We start from the raw sequence: 22,394 nt of genomic DNA, 5'->3' as shown, positions 1-22,394 counted from the left end.
TTTAATTAATATTAATATTGATTTTTTTTATTTTTCTTCAATTTTTTTCTAGGGTTTCAACCCCACCGGCGAACAACCGTCGGTGTTAGGGTTTCAACGCAAATCGCGATCGGCAGAGATGACCAGCTGTCGACCAGCCGTCGATGTAGGTGCGGGAGGCAGCAGAGAGAGAGCGAACGGCAGAAATGATTTCCAATTTCAGATCGCGATGGAAAGAGAGAGGAAGAGAGAAAGAGAGAGAGAAACCCTAGCCGCCGGTCTGAAACGACATTGATGCGCGATGGGGAGAGAGAGAGAGAGGGAGGGAGTGAGTGCGAGAGAGAGAGCTCTGGTTCGTGTGTGTGTGTATGTGTGTGTATGTGTGTGTGTGTGTGTCTGTGAAAGATAGAGTTAAGAACAGTGTTGAAAGCTAGAAATCGTCCTCGCCTGAAATCGTTTCTGTCTCTCCCTCTCGAGTGAACAGTGCTTGAGAACAAAGCTTATGTAGGTGAGTTTTTTGTAATAGTTGAAATATCTAAGGGGCATTTAAGTCATTATAAATGGGACCAAACAGCTTCCTGCATAATCTATTTTGAAAAGCACCTAGGAACCAACTTAAGAGATTATGGCTGAAATAATTTAAGTTAAGCTATAATCCATCCCTCTTAATTTTTACCAAACACTCTAAAATAAACTTATTTTAAGCTATAAGTAGCTTTAAGTTGCAAATAAGTTTTACCAAACGAGGCTGATAGTTATGATGAGGCTTGACATCTGCGATGTTCAATTATGACTTAGTATAATGATAATTATGATTTGATTATAAATCATTATAATATTTGTTATGATTTATTATGAGATTAATTATGGCATCAAAAAAATATTTAGCTATACCTCAGTTATATCTTATGTGGGTTCGTTGGGCAAGTGTGTTAACTTTTTTATTTTTTGGTTATTTTAGTTTGAGACTAAAAAGTCTCGTTTGGAATAAGTTTTTTTGGCTATTTTGACTTTTGTGAGAAATATAATGTAATAATTATGGGTTAGATGTGATATTTTGTCTTATTAGACTAAAAAACTTATTTTGTCTTTTTGTAACTAAAATAGCCGCAAACCCAACCTAACCCAAGTTGCCAAACGAAGGTTGCATGCTATTTGGTTCTGACTCAAATATTATTTTTTAAAAATATCATAATATACATGTAGTACACACTTTTAGAGTATGTATATAGCATTATTGTGAAAACTAATGGTTGTTTGTTTGTATAGAAAATATATTTTTTTAAATCAAATGATATACAATTCTATAATCTAATTCTAAATTCATTTTTTAGACCAAGGGTTCATTTGGAAAGTGGGTAGGCTTCTATTTTTTTGACTATTTTAGCCTAAGGTTAAAAAAGCCTCTTTTGGGATGGACTTTTTGACTATTTTGACTTTTATGAGAGAAATAATATAATGATTGTGGATTGGATGTGATGTGTTTGTCTTATTAGGCTAAAAAAACTTATTTTATTTTTTGGTGGCTATTTTAGCAACAAAAAAAAAAATCCCAAATCTAACTTTCCAAACAAGCACTAAGTGAGGTATAACAGAGATAATTGACTAATAATTACAGAATATACGAGAGAGAGAGAGTTATAATTAATTGTCACATAAAATTTAAAATGTAAATATAACTTTTAGGTTAAAATAATAATATTCATTTTTAAATAAAAATTGTCCCATTTTTTCATAGAAATATCAAATTCATGGAGGAATGTTTTCAAAAAATTAAAAATTAAAATTTTAATGTGAAAAAAAAAAATATTAGTTACCATTTTAAAACTAATGTAATAGTTGTATTAGCAAGGATGATTTGGAAGAAGTGATAGTAATTTCCATTGTAAAGTAGTTCTATTGGGAAAAGTTTACGAGGAAAAAAAAATATAGTAAATAAAATAAGCAGCTAAACAAAATCTACAAAGTGGAGATGCGGGGTATCGATCCCGTACCTCTCGCATGCTAACCAACTATATCACCTGGCATTTTGTCAGTTTATGTTTATTTGTATGTTATTTTATAACATACTTGCATTTTTATTGAGATAGTTTTTGATTCACAATAACAAAGTAAAATGGAATAATCATTTTATTAAAATATCTATTATTGTATTTGGTTTACTTAAATGAATATTAAAAAATACATTGTAAATGAAATTGTCATTCACTATTATAAAGAAATGATCATTTCATTTCGTACTTATGAACTAAATGCAGCATGAAGGCTGATGATATTATTTAGGTCATCCATGAATGAATGAATGAAATTAGAGAACCCATATAGATTAGGATATGTTAGCCATGCGAACTGTGTGAGCTAAAAGTGGGCTCACTCAACAATGGTACAATATTTTTCAAAAATTAGTTTTTCAACAAATGAGAACACAAAACAAAAATGGTTTTAAACAAGTTTTGAGTTTGTATCTTAGAGTTATAGAAGGAAGAGTAATTTGATTTTTGTTTCATTTTTCGCTCTTTAACAAATTTAAAATCTAAATATATTCTCAAAGCACCAGAGATATGTATTTTATCATACTGGTAAGTAAGTAGTTATATATTTTTGGTCACTTTTTTCTAAAGTAAAAGTTATTAGGATAGGAGTTTGATATCATTTATGGTTCCCTTGGTTTAAGGGTAATTTAAGAGTTTAAGCCATAGTTATTATTGCACTAAAAATTATTATCGAGAATTTCAATAGGCAAATAGCGACTACAAATATATTAGTACGCCTGATATATAAATAAAAATTTGTACATAATTTTTATATAAAATAATATGGTTAAATGTGGTTCTTTACTTTAAAACAAAATATTCATAAAAATTATTTTATTTACAAAACTCATATTATAACATTATTCTTGTAATGTTTTGTGTATTTATTTATAAATGATTGTAGTTTTTCAAAGACAAAGGGAAATGTGAATTACAACTTTACGCCAAAGGTCATGTGCCTAAACATCTTAATTATTTTTTCTTAAAATATCTGCAAATATTTAATTATGTGAAAATTTTTAAATATAAAAATCTAAAACCATATATATTTTTTTATAACTGGCAATTTGGATCAATTTACGCCCAACTCAACTAATTTTCCTTTCTTTTTTCTCTCTCTTAAAACATCTACCACTATTAAATTCATGGAAAAAACTAAAATTTTAATCATTAGTGTTCATAAAATTTATCACCAACCAGAAATTATATATGTTTTAAAAACAACACTATATATAATATTGATAAGTATATATAAAATGTCTTGAAAATATGTAAAACTATTAAAAAGTATGATTTTAACAAAATATATTAAATTTAGTAAAAAATATCTTATTATTTTTAATTTTTTATCTTTTACTTATACCCTAAAGACACTTGTTAACTGAGGCGGAGCAACGTGGGTCTCAGGGGGGTCACGTGCCCCCCCTAACTTTTGAATTTTTTTTTTTTTTTTTTTTTTTATAAAGTGGAATCTGGCTTTTACACTCTGCAATTAATACATAGCCCTCCCCAATAGGGAAGTGGATCCCCTCCTGCACTCTTCCCTCCACCCATCTTTCTGCACTTTCATCATACTCTACCACCTCATCTAGTAATACAATCCAAGGGTCTTAATTAATCATAATTATATAAATTGCATCACAAGCCCTTTCACAAAACTTCTGTCCGTATTCTCTTCATACCACTACAAAGCTGTTATTACAAACCTTCCATCACAATTAATTAAACTTAATATTATAAAATAATAATAATAATGAAAATTTGAATACTTAATTAATAATTATATTTGTTTAATTACAACAGTTAGAGTTGAAATAAAAGATAGTTTAGATTATATTTCTAAATTATAAAGTAAGTTAAATAGATTAAATTCTTTTTTGGTTATTGCTTCTGAGTAATCTATAATAAATTATAACCAAAGAATTGTCAGGATTAAAAACAAAATATCCTTAGAAAAGGCAAGTATCGATTACCAACTATTTTTTTTTGAAAGAAATATTAAATTAAATTCTCAAAATTTGCAATTGAAATTGATACCAGAGCCTGATTTCTCGGCCTTGCTAATAACATTTGTATGAGTGTTAAATATAGTGAATAAATAGAATCTGATAACTTAAATAGTAATATTTCTTTACAAATAATAATAGAACAAAATAATACCTTGATTAAACTATTAATAGAAATTAGCAAAAAATCAGTTGAAAATAAAAACCCTTAGTTCCCCATTTATTCACGAAATTAACCCTAGGACTGAATGGGTGATGAATGGATGAATGATAGCTTGGTTGTTTACATTGAGAGAGATATTTTTTATGGCATTAAGAATGACACCATTATGGAAAGATTTCAAAAGATGAAAACTCGTCGGGGTCAATTGCAAAAGTTTAAAATTAAATTTTTTTTGTAATGAATATTAATTTTTAATGTTTAACATTAGCTCGAAAATTATTATTATGTTATCGTTATTGATTGGGGGAAAAAAATTTGAGATTGTAATTAATAAGTGCCCCCCCTATATTAAATTTCTGGCTCCGCCACTGCTTGTTAGCCAGAACCAAAAATCTAAAGCACATTCTGAAAATCCAAAGGGTCCGTTTGTTTTGGGTTATACGGGATGGGATTGGATTATGATGGATATAAGACCCACTAATATTGTGTTTGTTTGAAAAATGAGGAAGGGATTCACAATACCTTGGGATTATGATACGCCTTCATAGATGGGATTAGTAGTCCCTTGGGAGATGGTATTAGAAAAACAATCACTTGGGAATAGAGGGAGATTTACTATTTTGCCCTTTATTATCCTACCTAATTTATTTACTCTACTTAATTAGTGTGGTCTTTTCCCTATCATTTTTTTTAATTATTCCATCATTTTTTACATCATTCTTTATCTCAAAATAATTTAATATAAAAATATAATAGTATAACAATATTTATACCAAAAAAAATTATATTAAAAAAATAAAATAGTACCAAAAATATATATATTTATGAAATATAATTTCAATATTTGTAAAATATTTTTTTAATATTAAAATATGTAATGCATTTATTAGTTGATATAAGCCCAAATTTGATAGTAATGCAACAATGGTATTTATGAAATTTTACATGACTAATTCCTCTATTATCTCTCAAAACAAATATGAACTATTATTAGTCCACTAGTTATCAAACAAACATAATTTTTCTTAATTCCCCCCACTAATATTTAATTATGTGAAAATTTTGAAATGCGAAAATCTAAAAACATTTATATTTTGTTTTATAACAGGATGTTTAGATCAGCTTACGTTCACCTCGGCTAATTTTCCTTTCTTTTTTTCTCTATCTTAAAACATCTACCACTATTAAGTTCATGGAAAAAACTAAAATTTTAATTATTATTATTCATAAAATTTTCCACTAACTTGAAATTATATATTTTTAAAAAAACAGCTCTAAATTGTGATTGTCCCAAGAAGAAATAAAAAACAAGATTGGGAGCTCTAATTATGGAGCTCTAGAGAGCTTTAATGGTGTGTGGGCCCCACAATGATGTGATGTTTGTGTCTTTTTTTTTTTTTTGGATTGCCAAATCATTAGAGCTCTGTTTAGAGCTCCAAAATTAGAGAGATGTATCATTTCTGAAAGAAATATTAGGAGATAGAATCACTTTAATTTTTCTCATAAATTTAAAAGACAAATACTAACAAGTGCTCTTTATGCATTATTTAATATTGATAACAAATACTAACATGTCTCCTCACAAATAATTCTCTTATTAACAATCCTACTCATCCAACCACTCAAAACAAAACGAACAAGGATTCTTTATCCCTAAATAATCATGTCCCCCTATCCCAATTCACTCACTGCTATTGGATTATATGAGAATTTCAAAATGTGAAAATCTCAAGATATATCCAATAGTTATAAGTGAATTGAAATAAAGGACAAAATTATTTGAAGACAGAAAATCCTTCCTCCAAACAAAAGGACCCAAAAGACATTGTAAAAGGCATTTATTGTGGGGAAAGAAAAAATTTAACCAAGTTTGACCCCTTCTAAAACAATGCATGTGAAGTATAACTGCCCTACAAAACAAAGCACAACAAAAGAGGCAGAGAAAACTTCACAGTTTCTCTCACACACCCCGTGGTGAGCAAGAAAGAAAGAACAACAATGGAGAAAGCAAAGGTTGATTCATCTGATGATGAGCCAGTCATCAACTACAGTGGTGTTAAGGCCATGCCATTCATCATTGTTAAGAGAGAGAGATTGATATTATGTAACAGGATTTTAGCCTTTTGATACAGTTAATCATTAATATGTCATAGATGTCTTGATTTGGAAGCATATTTTTATAAACAATCTTTAGTTGTTCTTTCACCATGTGTCTAAGCTTAAAAAGATTGCAGGAAATGAGACGTTTGAGAAGCTGGGGGTCGATAGGGACATTAGCAAACCTGGTGGTTTATCTCACCACTGTCATCAACATGAAGAACGTTGTATCTGCTATTGGGTTTATTTTTCGACTACTTTTAGGACACTGTAATCTTCTGTTTTACATTTACAAATAATTACTGAATCTAAGGTAACAAGTAACCTCGAAGAACAAAGAACAGAACTTGAACTTATCGTTTCTTTCAAAAATTACCTAGTATTTCTTGTGATTTCATCTTTGTTTTCTTAAAATCAAATTTTATGGCCCATCATTTTTTTTAGAAGGAACTAAGAAAAGAATCGAAAAAGATTACACACTAAAGAGGAAGTGGATGCAATATGGAAAGTGGAGCAAGGGGAGGCTGGATACCAGTGGTTAAACAAAGAGGTAGACATTTGCATACTGACTCGCGATTTGAGAATCAAAGAGCATCTTTGTTTACATTATTCGTGGATAACTTGCCTAAATCAATGGTACCTAGAAAGCTCCATGATCTATTCAACAAGTTTGGTGTGGTGAAAGATGTTTTCATTCCGCAAAAGAGGAGGAGAGCAATAAACACCAGATTTGGGTTTGTGCGTTATGATTGTTCTATTGCAGCTGATGTAGCTGAGCAAAAGGCCAATGGCTTGTGGGTGGATGATAAGTCTTTATCAGTTAAAGTTGCAGAATATGGTAAAGAAATAGTGGATAGGCAAAGGCAGAATCTGCTACCACCAAGATATTTTGAACCCATGAAGGCCAGTATGGTAGCATCAAAACAGATCTAGCAACAACGCACTGATGGTAGGTCATTTGTAGAGGTCATAAAGGGAGTTGAACCCAGATATCAACCTTCGACAACTATTAAAGTAGATGAAATCGAAAATGGGTGGCTCTACGAAAGCATGATTATGAGGCTCAAGCCACCTTACTCTGTTCTGCAGGTAAGAAATGAACTCACAAAAAATAGGGCAAATAATGTTTTGGTAAGAGAGGGAGGAGGGCGAGACGTTATTATCTCATTCAGCTCCAAGGAAGAGATGGTGAGTAAGTTGACTCTGTTTAAGTCTTGGTTCCATAACTGGTGTGAGTATATCACAGAATGGAGGTCAGGCATGTATCTTCAACAGGAGAGGTGTGTCTGGGTTAACTGCTATGGTGTGCCCCTCAACCTGTGGAACTCAGATACTTTACGTAAGATTGGACGGCTTTGGAGAGAGATGGTCCTCCTTAATGGGGATGTTAGTACCCTCAAATCCTTCTGATATGGCCGTTTCAAGATTGTTACCAATGTAATGGATCCAATCAATACAAGTCTAAATCTGAAGTGTAAAGGAAAAATATATCCGATTAGAGTCATTGAGGAGCTGAGTTCAGAAGAGGACAGCATCAGCTTCGTTGGATTGAACTCCAATGCCACAGCCAAAGAGGTTTACTCCAACATCAATGGGGTGCTCCATCTCCCTGCAGAGGCCAACTTGGTGCAAGAAGATGCTGACAATGCAGTTGATGTGGCATTAACACCTAAGGTGGCATTAGGGGATTTGGCATCCTAGATAAGGTCACCAGCTGAGCTGGCTGATGAGGGCAATTTAAGCCATGTATCAGCAGTGGAACAGACCAGGGATTGCGCGGGTTTTTCAAATGAAATAGGTATAGATGTTGTGGAATCATCATTACCAGTAGATAGCCAGCATCAGAGACAGTGTAATCATGATTTTCAAAAAGGTGTGGAAGCTCAGCTTATGGATAACATGCAACAGTTAGTAGGGGGCACTCATGAAGCTCAAAAATGTGTACTAGCATCTACAGTGCAAGATCAATCTATCACCCCAGGCTCCATTAAAAGTCTAAGCCAACCTCTCAAAGATAGGCCTGGTATCCATTTCGAGATTGCTTTGTGTCAAGATCCATTTGGCCCACTGCCTATTGGGCTCTCAAGTGTTGGACTAAAGCCTCCTTCTGCAAGACTAGTTTGTGAATCATCTTGGGTGGGCTCTCAATCAAAATTAAGTGTTAGCTCCAGTCCAATTATTTCAAGCTCTATTACTCAATGACTGAAGAAAGGAAAAAGGAAAGGGATTAGAAGTGAAGGTTTCAAGCACTATTTGCTAGCTAGTAGGTTCTCTAGCTTTGCTAGAAGAATAGGGCAGAAGGGTGCAACCTCAAATAAGGGAGTCACCAAAAGCTCCAGATCAGGTTTCGCAGCTATACCTGCTTCAAATCATGGTCCAGAATTTCAATAATTTCCTGATAGTGGATTGTTCAAGAAGCTCAATCCATACTGCAACTGGGGCAAAGATTGAGTTCAAATTTCAAGGGTCAGGAACCTGAGGTTATTAGAGAATTAGCACAAATGGAGGAAAAGATAATGAGAGATTGGCAAGAGGGAAGGGTAATGTGGAATAATCTGCAACCACTGGGTATTATCAGAGTCTTTTTTATTCATATAAAGTCATTAAGTTGGAATATCAAAGGGCTAGGAAGACATGAAAAGAGGAGCAAAATTAAGAAGTTGCTATTTGAAAGAAAGATTGACATGGCTTTGTTCCAAGAAACAAAAAAATCAAGTCTAACTAATTTGATGGTGAAAAGTGTCTGGCCTAGAGATAGGCTTGAATTCATGAATGTGGATGCTGAAGGATTGGCTGGTGGTCTACTTTGCATATGGGATCCAAGTATATTTGAGCTTACTAAGTGCTGCTGCAGCAGAAATTTCATTCTCCTATTTGGTAAGCTATTCAACTCATTTGATTGTGTTATAGTTAATATTCATGCTCCCAATGACATCATAAGGAGAAAGAAATGTTGGGAATCTTTGCTAAATTTGAAAGCTCATTTCCCCATGCCTTGGTGTATTAGTGGTGACTTCAATGAGATTCGAAATATAGGGGAAAGAGTAGGTGTATCTCTCAGGGATAGGGGCATAAAGGATTTCAACAATTTTATTGATAGATGTGAGGTAGTTGATCTTCCATTGCTTGGCAGAAAATACACCTGGTGCAAAGCATTTGATGGTCACAAGTGGAGTAGAATAGATAGGTTTCTGCTCAGTCCTGAATGGCTGGAAAAATTCAAGCTCAATCAATGGGGCCTTGCTAGAGTCTCATCTGATCACTGCCCTATTGTACTTATGGAGGATGCTAGAGATTGGGGGCGGCCTAAACCATTTAAGTTCTTAAATGTATGGATGTTGCATTTGAATTTTGCATCCTTTGTGGAACAAGCTTGGAGGGACTCACAGTTCTCTAGGCCAGCTGGTTTCATCCTTCAGAGAAAGTTACATGTACTCAAGCTGGCTTTAGAAAAATGGAGTAAAGAGGTATATGGTGATGTCTTAACTAAACTGCAAGTTATTGAAAATGAACTTCATCAGATTGCTTTGAAAGCTGAGAATAGGCCTCTAGTGGAGGAAGAACTGATGCAGCAAAGAGAGAAAAGGAATGAAATGTAGATGTTGAGCAAGAAGTTAGAATGGGAATGGCTCCAAAAGTCTAGGCAAGATTGGAACATGAAAGGCGATAAAAATACAAGATTTTTCCATGTTATGGCTACTTGTAGGCAAAATAGAAATTCTCTCAATTCTATCACAGTTGGGGAAGTTGTTTTTGAGGAACCAGATCAAGTCAAAAAAGAAGTGTGGTCACACTTTTCTCATCATTTCTCTGAAGCTTGGAAGAATAGACCAGTTCTTGTAGGCGATTTCAAGAGTGTAAGGCTTAGTGATCAATTTCATTTGCTTGAGACAAAGTTCTCTGACGAAGAAGTCTGGGCAGCTGTAATTGATTGTAATGGGAACAAAGCTCCTGGGCCGGATGGATTTAACATGATGTTTTTTCAAAAGTTTTGGAAGATGCTTAAGGAGGAGGTGCTCAACTTTATGAAGGAATTCCATTCTAGTGGCAGATTAGCATCAGGTTTTAACAGTACCTTTATCACACTGATTCCAAAGAAAGAGAAAGCTATCACCTTAAATGAGTTTAGACCTATAAGCTTTGTTGGTTCTGTGTACAAAATTCTCTCTAACGTCCTTGCATCTAGACTCAAAAAAGTTATGCCTATGATTATTGGTGACTCACAATCAGCTTTCCTGGGGGGTAGAAACATTTTGGACAGAGTTTTGGTGGCAAATGAAGTTGTAGATAGCTGGCTTAAAACCAAAAAATCAGGGCTACTACTTAAGCTTGATTTTGAAAAGGCTTTTGACTCTATTAATTGGGGCTTTCTTCTCTCAATGTTAGCAAACTTCGAGTTTAGTACCAAATGGATCTCATGGATCAAGGAATGTGTCTCTTCTGCAAGGATTTCAATCCTTGTTAATGGCTCACCAACTAAGGAATTTCATCCTCAAAAAGGCCTCAGACAAGGTGATCCTTTATCCCCATTCCTTTTTAATTTGGTTGTTGAAGCACTAAACATTCTCCTAAAGAGAGCTAGGGAGTTGAATCTGCTCAAAGGGGTTGTCATTGAAAATAATCAAGTTCAGCTGTCCCACCCCCAATTTGCAGATGACTCTCTCTTGTTCTGTGAAACTGCGTTATCAGAAGTCCTCAGTTTGAAAAGAACCCTCAGGTGTTTTGAGGTAGCTTCAGGTCTCAAAATCAATTATCATAAAAGTGTGGTTTGTGGGGTTAGTATTTCGGGCACTGCTCTAGAGAAGTTTGCATATCTGTTGAATTGCAAGACTCAAAGTTTACCACTCAAGTATCTTGGAATGCCTCTGGGTGCTAATCCCAAAAGAAAGAGGATGTGGAAACCAGTTGTTGATAAATTTAAAATGAGGCTTGCTGGATGGAAAAACGAGGTTTCTCTCTTTTGCTAGGAGGTTGGCTTTGGTGAAGGCAATGCTGTCATGTCTGCCAATATTTTACTTATCTCTGTTTAAGTAACCTGAAGGAGTAGCTAATGAAATAGACAAAATTCAAGCTTTATTTCTTTGGGGAGGCCCTGATCAAAAGAGGAGGATTCATCTTGTTAGATAGACAGAGGTAACAAAGAGTATAAAACAAGGAGGATTGGGCACCAAAAGAATAAGGGATGTGAATGTGTGCCTACTACTCAAATGGTGGTGGAGGTTTGCCTCTGATCATGAATCATTATGGAAGAGGGTCTTATGTAGTAAGTACAAGTTTCTAGGAGGGTCATGGCTTCCAAACCTCTGCTCCAGTAACCATCATTCAACTATCTGGGGTGGCACTGTGGCAGCAGCAGATAAACAAGAGTCCCTCTCATTGTTTTATGTTAGCAATCTTCATATGAAAGTGGGGAATGGTTGTAGAATCAAGTTTTGGTATGATCACTGGTGTGGGGCTCTCTATCTCAAAGATGATTTTCCCAGGCTTTTTCAACTGTCCAATAATAAAGAGGGTCTTCTCAAGGAGTTTGTGTCAAGTTCAACTGCAATCTGGTTGTTTACCTTCAGGAGAGCACTCTTTGAATGGGAAAATAATGAGTTCAATAGACTTCTTATCACCATAGCAGCACCTCCCTTCTTGAATTAAGGTGTTGATGATAGTGCAGTTTGGGCAGCACTAAAACTTGGTCAGTCTCTTGTTTCTAATCTTTATAATCACTCTAACCTTGCCTTCGGTAACACTTCTAATTCAAGTGGTTTGGTTTGGCTCAACTATCTGCCTCCCAAAATGCAATTTTTTGGTTGGCTCGCATGGAAACATAAGGTTAAAACATTCGTATTCTTGCAACGGATTGGCGTATTGGATAGGTCGGCTTCTACATCATGTCTCTTCTATAAATCACAGCAGGAAACAACCCAACATGTTCTGATTCACTGTCCTATGGTCTGGAGGATTTGGACTGGGCTGTTACAATGGTAGGGAATTCTTTGGATGGTACCTACCTCTGTTGAGGATCTGCTGCAGTGGTGGGCAAGGTACATCTATAAGAAAAATGAGAGGAGAATCTGGCGTGCCATTCCATTGGTCACTCTATGGTTCATCTGGAAGATCAGAAATGCGTGCCTTTTTCAAGCCTCCCAACTAAACACTCAGTTGTTGCAGGATCATATTATCATCAGGCTTGCAATCTAGTTAAAGTCCTCCACCAAAGATTTTCCATTCTCCATTAATGATCTTCTCTTCAATGTTTCTGGTGTAAGGCACTGCATCTGCTCATGAGATGCTTAGGTTGTTTTGTTCATGGCATGGTAATCTGATCTGTGGAGGTGCTTAGCACTGGTAATCTGATCTGATGAGGTTTTTGGCAGTAGTGGTTCTTCTCAATTTGGCTTCCGTTCTGCATGTGCACAGGTTCTTGGCAACATGTTTCGGTCTTTTTGCGCATTCATTTGTCTGCAGGTAGTTTTGTTCTGTGTCTGGGAGCTTTCTGTTTGCTTCTGTTTTGTTTCTGGGAGTTTTGTTCTATTTTGGCAGTTTAGCTCTATCATGGTTCTGTCTTTGTCCTATTTCTGTTGCTTTTGTTCTTGTTGGCTCCTCGCCAACTGGAGCTTGAAGCTTGCGTTAGCTTCAAGCTCCTTTTTATTGATGTTTTTGTCATACTTCGTATATGTCATCAATAAAGATTATTGCTCTGCCGTTCAAAAAAAAAAAAGAATCGAAAAGAATGTGCTTATTTTTTGTTACCAAAAATTATGTCAAATTTGGAATCTACGTTAAAGGCTTAAAGTTGTTGTACTGTCATAATAAATCTTGTTTGTATATTGCAAATTTTTGATTTTTTTTTTTAAATGGATGTATGCGGTGGAGATTAAATTGATGAAGTGTGGAGTCTATAAGCAGTGGCGGAGCCAAGAAAATAAATCAGAGGAGGCACTTTTTAATTACAACATTAAAAATATTTACAAAAATATTTCACATAAATTTTTACAATTGACTTCAAGAAAGATTAAAAAAAAAAAAAATTTTGAAAATTAAGTTTTTTTTTTTTTTTTTTTTTGTTTTTAGTGAATATTTTTAAAATTTTAAGCATTTTTTTTAAAACTTTTTTAGATGCATGCTGTATCTAAAAAAAATAAAATATTTGTGAAAAAATATTTTACAAAATTAATAAATACATAAAAATACAAAAAATGTATTATTTTTTTATATTTTTGGTATTTAGTGATTTTTTAAAGATTTTTTCGAAAAAATTATACTTTTTAAGTATATTTATGTTAGGTGTGTCTAAAAATAAAAACAATTACTTAAAATATTAAAAAAAAATCAATAAAAACAAAAAAAAAATACTAAAAATAAAAACGTAGAATTTTTTGAAAAGTGTTTTTAGAAAACTCAAACCAAACAAAGTGAATGTGTTATTTGTAATTAGTGTATCATGGACAACATTAAAAAAATTCATGGATATAAAGTTTTAAAATAAATTATATAATGATAAAGTAATTTTTTTTATACAAAATATGCGTAAAAATTCAATATAATAGTCATACCACGCAATCATTGACATATGATATTACCAACCAATAATAAAGAAACGCATGGAGGGTGAACCCTACATATTAAATGTAACTAACAATTTAATAAATTTCATATTTTCATTGAAATTAATTATATTTGCATATCAATAATGATAGAGATCACCATTATATTGAAATTTTCATAGATAATAATATTGTAGTCTCTTTATTTTCAATCAAAACAATCATTATTGTTCTTATAATTTTAAAAATATTATTGACATGTGATATTACCAACCAATAATAAAGAAACACATGGAGGGTGAACCCTGCATATTAAATATAACTAACAATTTAATAAATTTCATATTTTCATTGAAATTAATTATGTTTGCATATCAATAATGATAGATATCACCATTATATTGAAATTTTCATAGATAATAATATTGTAATCTCTTTATTTTCAATCAAAACAATCATTATTGTTCTTATAATTTTAAAAATATTATTGACATTTCACTCTAAATAGTATTTTTATAATTTATTTTTATAAAAAATATTTTCTTTATGTTTGTAAAAAAAAAAATTTCAAAACTCAAGGGAGGCATGTGACCCCCCTGAGCCCTCCTTCTCTCCGCCCTGTCTACAAGTAAAATGAATTTGAACCATTAATTATTATTTTTAAGTAAATTCTAATACATAAATATGAATTTGTAATGTTACTGTTTTTTTAAAGGTTTGTGTTTAGATAGGAGAAAGTCTGTACACCCAGAAAGAAATGATCATAAAATTATTAAGAATGCAAATCTAAAGTGTATGCGTAAAATTCTTCTCGTTGTGAGGCAATACTACCAAAGAAACTTGGTTTTAATTATAAATTATTTGGGCAAATTATACAAGTAGTTCTTATATTTTGTTTCACTGTATTATTTGATTTCTATATTTTTAATTGATTCAATTTTGACTTTAATTTTAAATTTTGTGTCAATTTTATCCAATTGATAATGCTACTAGTATTTTTGATAGAAAATAATCACTAAATTAGTTGAAATTAACTCATTAAGCTAGTAAGTTTATAATTTTATCCTTAAAATATGACACACCATTTATGTATGTATTTTCTACCCAAAAAAAAATGTTAATAGTTGTAATTAATTAGACCAAATTGAGATAAAATCATAAATTTAATATCAAAATCAAGTCAATTAAAATTATAAGAACTAAAATAACAAAAAAAATTCTAAATTATTTTTTTATAACCCCCTACGTAGAGGTGGAGTGCTGGGGGTCACCCCACTGATTTTTTTAGGCTTACAAAATTTATTGTTTTTATTAAGTTTCGCTTCTCCAACATTAATTGTTTCTTACATTTATATATATATATATATATATATATTGAAGGGTATGAGAGTAATAACGCTAACAGCAGCAGGGTGTTTGCATTTTTGCCTATGTTCCAGTGGGTTCTATCAATTCCAAGCTTCCAAGAACAGACCAATTCAGGTGAGAACAATCTACTTTTTTGGCATTTACTTGGCAGTTGCCATACTATTTTTATGATTTTCAACACACAAAGTTATATCGGTACTTGTTATATTTTTGTCATTATGTGATTTTGGTTTTTTATAATTTTAATTATTTTAATTTTTATCTTAAATTTATGATATTATCTTAATTTAATCTAATTGATTATAAATATTAGTGTGTTTTTTTATATATATACAAATAAGCTGGCATGTGCTATGATTTTATAAGTAAAATTATAAATTTGTTCAATTCAATAACTTAATTTCAAGAGTAATGCTAGAAACCTCACAAGTTTTACTAAATTTTCTACCAAATGTCTCACATGAGTGTGAAATTTATATTACGTGGTCGATATTTGGTAGAAAATTTAATAAAACTTTTGGAATTTCTAATATTTTTCTAATTCCATTCAAACCAACTCTATGACAATTTTTCTTCAAAAATCTTAATTAATGTTATCAATTAGACTAAAATAAGGAAAAATTAGCAGAAAGTCCTATGTACCAAACTGTTACTCTTTATGGTCCTAAATTTAATCTTTTTGATTGGCAAGTCCTATTTTACACGTTTGGTAGACAACCAAGTCCCATTTCAAATTGTGTGAGGTGTGGGGAGACTGATTTGCCCTTTTTTGTTATGGCATGTACGTATATTATGGGATTCATTGAATATTTTGTGGGATACGTTGCTCTGTCACATTGGCAAGTTGGATCCTATGTTTTGGGGTGTGATAATTTCGTGGGTCGGGCTAAAGGCTTATTGTGAGTTAGCAAAGTAGGGTTTTATTGTCTTCTTGCTAGTGGTGACAGCTGTGTGCAGTCGTCAACATTGGTTATCATTGCAGGTACATAATACGTTTATATTTTTTTCATAGTTAACACGCCATTGCCATGTAGATGACGTGTGCCCATGACCACGTTTTTACGTCCTTCGCACTCTCCACATTTGTTATACTTATGTTTCATTGTGATGTATCTGCCTCTGATTTTTATCCCCCCCCCCCCACACCGTTCCTGCAGGGTGAGAGGATTCAAATTTTTTTTAGTTCATTACTGTATTGATTTTGTTGGTACTTTTTTTGGTTTTGTTACATGTATAACATGTGTTTTCACCCAAGTCAGTGTGTGCTCGATGATATGGAAGGGAGTTTGATGTTGTTGTGTTCTTATCGTAACATTAACGCAGCCTACAATCTCCGGGATCATGGCACGTTTGCCGAATTAGTTGATTTTCTGTGTTCCAAGTTCAGCGAGATAGGTCCCCATAATGTGGGATTGTCGTACAACATTCCAGGTTTGAACAGTTTTACTTTACAAGATGATGTTGATTTGAAAAACCTTGGTAGTCTTGCCCGATCGTTCGGGTTGCAACACGTTTGTGTGTTGGTTGATCAGCATGGAAGATTGGATAGTGTAAGTGTGGCCACCAAACAACATAATATGCAACCCAACCCGGTGTCCGGAATAATCGTTAATGACCAAGGACAAAGTGATGACGAGGTTGATTTGTTGCCTGATTTCTGTCCCACAAGAACAAAGTACTACTGACTGAATCATGGGCGCGGGGGTTAACCCATGTTGGTCAATGCTTTGAGGGGGGTGCACACGAATTTCGTACGGTTTTGTGCAAGTACGCCGTGGAGTTCGGGTTCAATTTCAGATATGTTAAGAACGATTCCGTACGGGTCACAGCAGTCTGCTCCATGTTGGAGGATAAGGGATGCACGTGGTCTGTACATGCTCGGGTGTTGAAAGCGAATCAATCTTTCTACATTCGCAAATTGAACAGTGTGCATAGTTGCGGTGTATCCGTCCGGACATCAAATCATCCAAGGGTTGGATCTGATATGGTTGCTGACATTATCGCAGCTCGTATTCGGGACAGACCACTCACACGTCCAACTGATGTCATGTTAGATTTGAAAGATGATTATGGGTTGGACGTCAACTACCAAGTTGCGTGGTTAGGGGTTGAGAAGGCAATGGGGGAATTGTTCGGCGCCCATTCCGTATCATTCGACCAATTGCGTTGGTATCGTGAAGCCGTCATGCAATACAATCCTGGGAGTTATGTTGACATTGATTACGATGAACACAACTACCGGTTCTGCCATTTTTTTATTTCGTTCAAAGCATGCATTGATGGGTTTTGTCATTGTCGTCCATTATTTTTCCTCGACAGAACCTTCTTGAAAGGCAGGTTCAAAGGGTTTTTGCTAGCTGCCACAGCGAAAGACAGTAATCAAGGTGTGACCCATTTAAATTTCAAAACAATTTTCTTTTATGGTTTGATATATTGTACACGCTACTCATATTCTCATCATTTATAATAGGTTTGTTCCCGCTTGCTTATGCCATTGTGGACTCTGAAAACAACGCGAATTGGGATTGGTTCTTACAACATCTTGCCAACGTGGTACCCAGTGACAGGACACTCACGTTCGTGTCTGACCGAAACGTGGGACTTATGGAAGCAATGCCTACATTTTTCCCTACATCTCACCACGCATTCTGCCTCCAACATTTACAGAGAAATCTGCGAGACAAACTACGTTATGTGAACAGCATGCATCAGATTGGGTTTGTCAGCAAATTCCGTAAGTGTGCATACGCACCCACCATAACAACATTTAATCAAAAGGCCGACGACTTTCAAAAATCTGGAAAAGCCATTGCCACGAAATTCCTTCCGGATGCACATCCACAACACTGGGCAAACGAATTTTTCAGGTACGGATATTTCCGTTACGCGACGCAAACATGAACATACCCAACAACAAACGAGCATGTTTCATTCTTTACAATTTTTCCCCTTCGGCTTTGTAGAGGTAGACGATACGGCGAAATGAGCTCCAACGCCGCCAAGTCATTCAATCCTTGGATTCGCGAGGCACGGAATTTACCAATCACTAGAATGGTTGACAGCATTAGAGGTCAGATTATGCGACAAATGGCAAAGCGGAGGGTGTCGGCCCACACATGGACAGGCACAATTTGTCCCACAATGGAATCCCGCCTAGAAGAAGCTTACAACAAAAGTCGGTCATGGAAAGTGAGTCAGGCGAATAACGACGTGTACGAGGTCCATTCATTCCCATCTGTTATGGTGGACATTGCCAGCCGTACATGTTCGTGTTTCCGATGGCAAATAAATGAGTTCCCATGTGCGCATGCTATTGTCGCAGTGCGAAAAAATGGGAAAAACCTTGACGACATAGTCGTACCTTGGTTCCATGTGTCTGAATACCATCTGACGTATGCGCCCACCATCTACCCAATACCAACAGTTGAAAAACCACCATTCAACCCCACCGACTACGTCATTTACCCACCAAACGTCAAACATCCGCCCGGGAGGCCGAAGAAGAAGAGAATGCCGTCTAAAGGTGAGAATGTGCAACAAATACGGTGTGGAAGGTGTGGTCGTATGGGAAACCACAACAAGAAGACCTGCAAAGAACCTATTTAGACGTAATCCCAATACGTCAGACATCCCAATTTATATTTAGTACGTTTTAAGTGGTTGTGTACTTCGTGCATACCATTAAGTAAGAATGTGATAGTCACATACAGTTTAGTATTTTAATAACTTATTAGATGAATGTTTGTGTTCGCCTATAAGTACAACTGGCTTACAGTTTTTGTTATGTTTTATTTTTTTCTCAAATATATTCTACGTACCTTTGCTTAAGCCATATTTTAATTTTATGAAAGTTTTTGTGTTTCAACACATGAATGCAGACCCTGCCTACATGTATTGTGCGTGTAAGTTTACTTACATATAAACGTACACACAACGACAAAATTATGAAAACGTGGCCTCCCTAACTTTAATAAGCAGTTAATGAAACTCCCGTTCACACCACACACCCCCACATCAATATCACCACCGTCGACACTAACTACTTATAATTTACCAAACGCATACTCATCATCGTACTACATATACATTAATTCAAATAACAGCATCCCACATCACACTAAACGCGTCATGCAGATAGTCAATCCCTTAAACTCATTGACACCTAACTGATGTTCACTCAACAAAATGGACTGGAACGTGTGGCTTATTAACTAGTAAACCAATGTCAATCTGCTTTGGTTGACACATTACCCATCAACCAGTAACATTCTAGTTTCATACACTTGTATACCTTCGAGTCACACACAACTTTCTGTATCGTACATGACATCCCATAATGCGAAAAACACACAACTATGTAACTTACGTACAACGTACATCCCACATACAAAATCGATGCCTTCCTAACTCCAATTAACAGTTACTAGAACACCCATTTACACCACACTCCCGCAAATTAACATCACCACTGTTGCCAATAACGAATTACAATACGCCACCCGTGTACTCAAAGTCGTACGACATACACACTATCTCAAATAACAGCATCCCACATCACTCTAAAACCCTGTCATGCATATTTTCAACCCCTTCCACTCATGCACACCTGACTGATGTTCATGCATATCTCAGAGCAATAAAACAATCAACATACTTTGCAGACAAGCACATCATTCATCACAATACACATACATTACACAGAATTGCAAGCAAAACATATCATAATATTTACCCAAAAAATATTCCAACTAACTTCAGACAGAATGCTGTGCATGCCCGTCACCCGCTAATTCACGACCAACCATCCACCAAACTAAACTACCAATATGAACAAACCATAATCTGTGCTAAATAATATAATGTGCATAACCTAAAAGATAAACATCTGCGCATCATAGCGTACACAATCTGGAAAACCCACATTCTAGCTTCCTAATATTATACCCAAAAATAATTGTATGTGCGCCCCTACACACTGTGAACACGTCATATGTGCGTAACCCTCACTCAATCCAGATCATTCTTCAATCCACACAGCGGGTCATTCACAAAAGACTTCACCATGATCGCCCACAACACACTACAGTTGCCCCCATATAGCGATCTTCTAACTTCCACATAGCGCACATACTGGCGTATCACAGCACACACAATGATAACACAGTCAAGCCTGTCCAATAATTTCACCTCACATGTTATTAATGTCATAAGTACAAATGAAGACAATTCATGTACTGTACCAGGGTTTGTCGTTAAGAAAATTAAAATTTGCTTACGATTCAGGACATTGTTGTGGACAGTCCGCAACTAACTCTAACGGTGGGTCATAGTCCTAGGTATCAATCGACTCATTTCCAATGGTCTGCCTCTGCACCTCTGACACAATGTCTTTCTACACCACCGCATACATAAGTCAGCCAATACAGTTGTCATGTGGACACACACACCCATACAATTTAACATGTTCAAATCTTACCAGGGAAAGTGCCTCCATGTAGTGTATGTCTACAATTCCGTTCCTCGGCCTCATCGAGTTAAAATGCTTCCAACTCCCATCCTCAGTGTCATACACGACCAGCGTCTAGTGTGAGTCTTTGCAAAGTGGGAAATGTACGTAACGGAAGAGCTTAGCTGCACACAGGTTGTCCAACACATACCTATTCCTTGACCGTACGTTGTTGTTCTTCATCATGTCCTGCATCACCATGCGAACATGTTACACATTATTACATCGCATAAACAAACATAACATTCACAGTCACAAACTTACTAGACATATACTACTGAAGAAATAAGATTTGTCTGCAGCATCAACGCCCTCATTTATCCTCTCCTGCTCAACATTTAGCAGAACAGCATATGCATCGATCACCTGTGACATTTTCACATGTTGGATTATTGCATGGTTGGAAAAAAAAAACAATAAACATCAAACAGATTAAATAAATCCCCTTGTACGCAACTTACATTCCCCCGTATCTCAGATTGACGCACAAGTGATTTCACATCGGTGAAATACACAGCAACACCATGACCCTGCCCGTCCCACATCACATCACTGCATACAACACACAACACACGTCATCGCACAAAAAAACGTATTACATTAGCAACAATAAACCTAAACACTTACTCCGTACATACCTATCACCATCCCTGTTGTACGCGTCGGTTATCTTCTTTTTCTCTGCAGCTATCATCATTTTCCACACCGCGTGTCTGTTGTTAATGTCAAATCCTGACTTCTTCTTTGGTTTTACGTCAACATCGTCCACCTCAATTACATCCGTGCACCCAGTATTACTGGCATTGCAGACTACATTACTCATGGATAAAGGAAGATGCACCACGTTCGATTTGCTCGTCTGTCCACTTACACCCACGCACACAACCCCCGTCAGTGTAAACCCCTTCATTTCTTTGCGTTTGACATCCTACATAAAAGAACTTTTCCCAACATTCAACCTACCACCTTCTGCCATGTTTGGACTAATAACCACCACCTCTGTTCCAGGCATTACACCATGCTGCATTTCACTAACACTGTTTGTTTGTTCCTTTACCGGTGTGACATCCCAAATTGGAACTGCATCCCCATTCACTGCAAACACTCTGTTGGGGGTGGCATTGTTTGTTAGGTCTGCAACATGTTCGTTTCCACTCAAACCATAATTCACACCGTTTACAATCACGTCTACATGACGAAAAGCTTGTGTCACGTTATGGACTTCGCGCTCCGCAAGCTAATCCTCCAAAACGTTGATTGCCCTTTGCAATTCAGCATTTTGAGTGTTGAGTTTCTTCACCTCATCGTCCTTTGCTTGCATCAAGCTTCCAAAACCTCCAACAAGATGCAACGTTTGCACCTCATTCGTCTGCCTCAGTCTGTCCTCTTCTGCACGCAACTCTGAAATCACAATGTCTTTCTCGTTGATTTGCATTTCAAGCTCCACAATTTTCTCCGTAGCGTAGCAAACGTGTATCCCAATATCCATTACGTGCTTGCCTGTGTTTCGTGGAACATCCCTAGTTGGTGTCTGAAAACGGACTGAAGACGAACCCCTTTCTACATTTCTACCATAAATTCCTCCGTCCACACCCTCCACATTACCATCCACTCCCATATCAACAAAATCATCCTCATGCACACCACCACCGAATTCTTCAATTGCATTTCCAACACTCCTACCGCAGTTTACCCCATCCATCT

General features: G+C 35.3%; 1 protein-coding gene across 1 annotated transcript; it reads left to right on the top strand.

Annotated features, from left to right (window-relative positions):
- The first annotated feature begins 17,024 nt into the window (after positions 1–17,024).
- On the top strand, positions 17,025–18,790 carry LOC114278140 (uncharacterized). Its single transcript, XM_082885323.1, has 3 exons — positions 17,025–17,568; positions 17,655–18,051; positions 18,148–18,790. The coding sequence occupies exons 1-3, from the start codon at positions 17,025–17,027 to the stop codon at positions 18,788–18,790; spliced, it is 1,584 nt and encodes a 527-aa protein (XP_082741449.1).
- The last annotated feature ends 3,604 nt before the right edge of the window (positions 18,791–22,394 follow it).

Source organism: Camellia sinensis, chromosome 8 (assembly GCF_055761805.1).
Source record: "Camellia sinensis isolate YWXY chromosome 8, ASM5576180v1, whole genome shotgun sequence".
Lineage (NCBI taxonomy): Eukaryota > Viridiplantae > Streptophyta > Magnoliopsida > Ericales > Theaceae > Camellia > Camellia sinensis.
Note: the sequence above shows the minus strand (reverse complement) of the source record. Positions and strands in the feature narration are given on the sequence as shown.

Bases quoted from the DNA above. Each gene is read 5' to 3' on its own strand.
- LOC114278140 (XM_082885323.1), top strand. From the start codon at position 17,025: ATGTTGGAGGATAAGGGATGCACGTGGTCTGTACATGCTCGGGTGTTG. The intron at 17,569-17,654 runs GTGTGACCCATT...CATTTATAATAG, and splicing joins AGCGAAAGACAGTAATCAAG to GTTTGTTCCCGCTTGCTTAT. The intron at 18,052-18,147 runs GTACGGATATTT...TCGGCTTTGTAG, and splicing joins TGGGCAAACGAATTTTTCAG to AGGTAGACGATACGGCGAAA.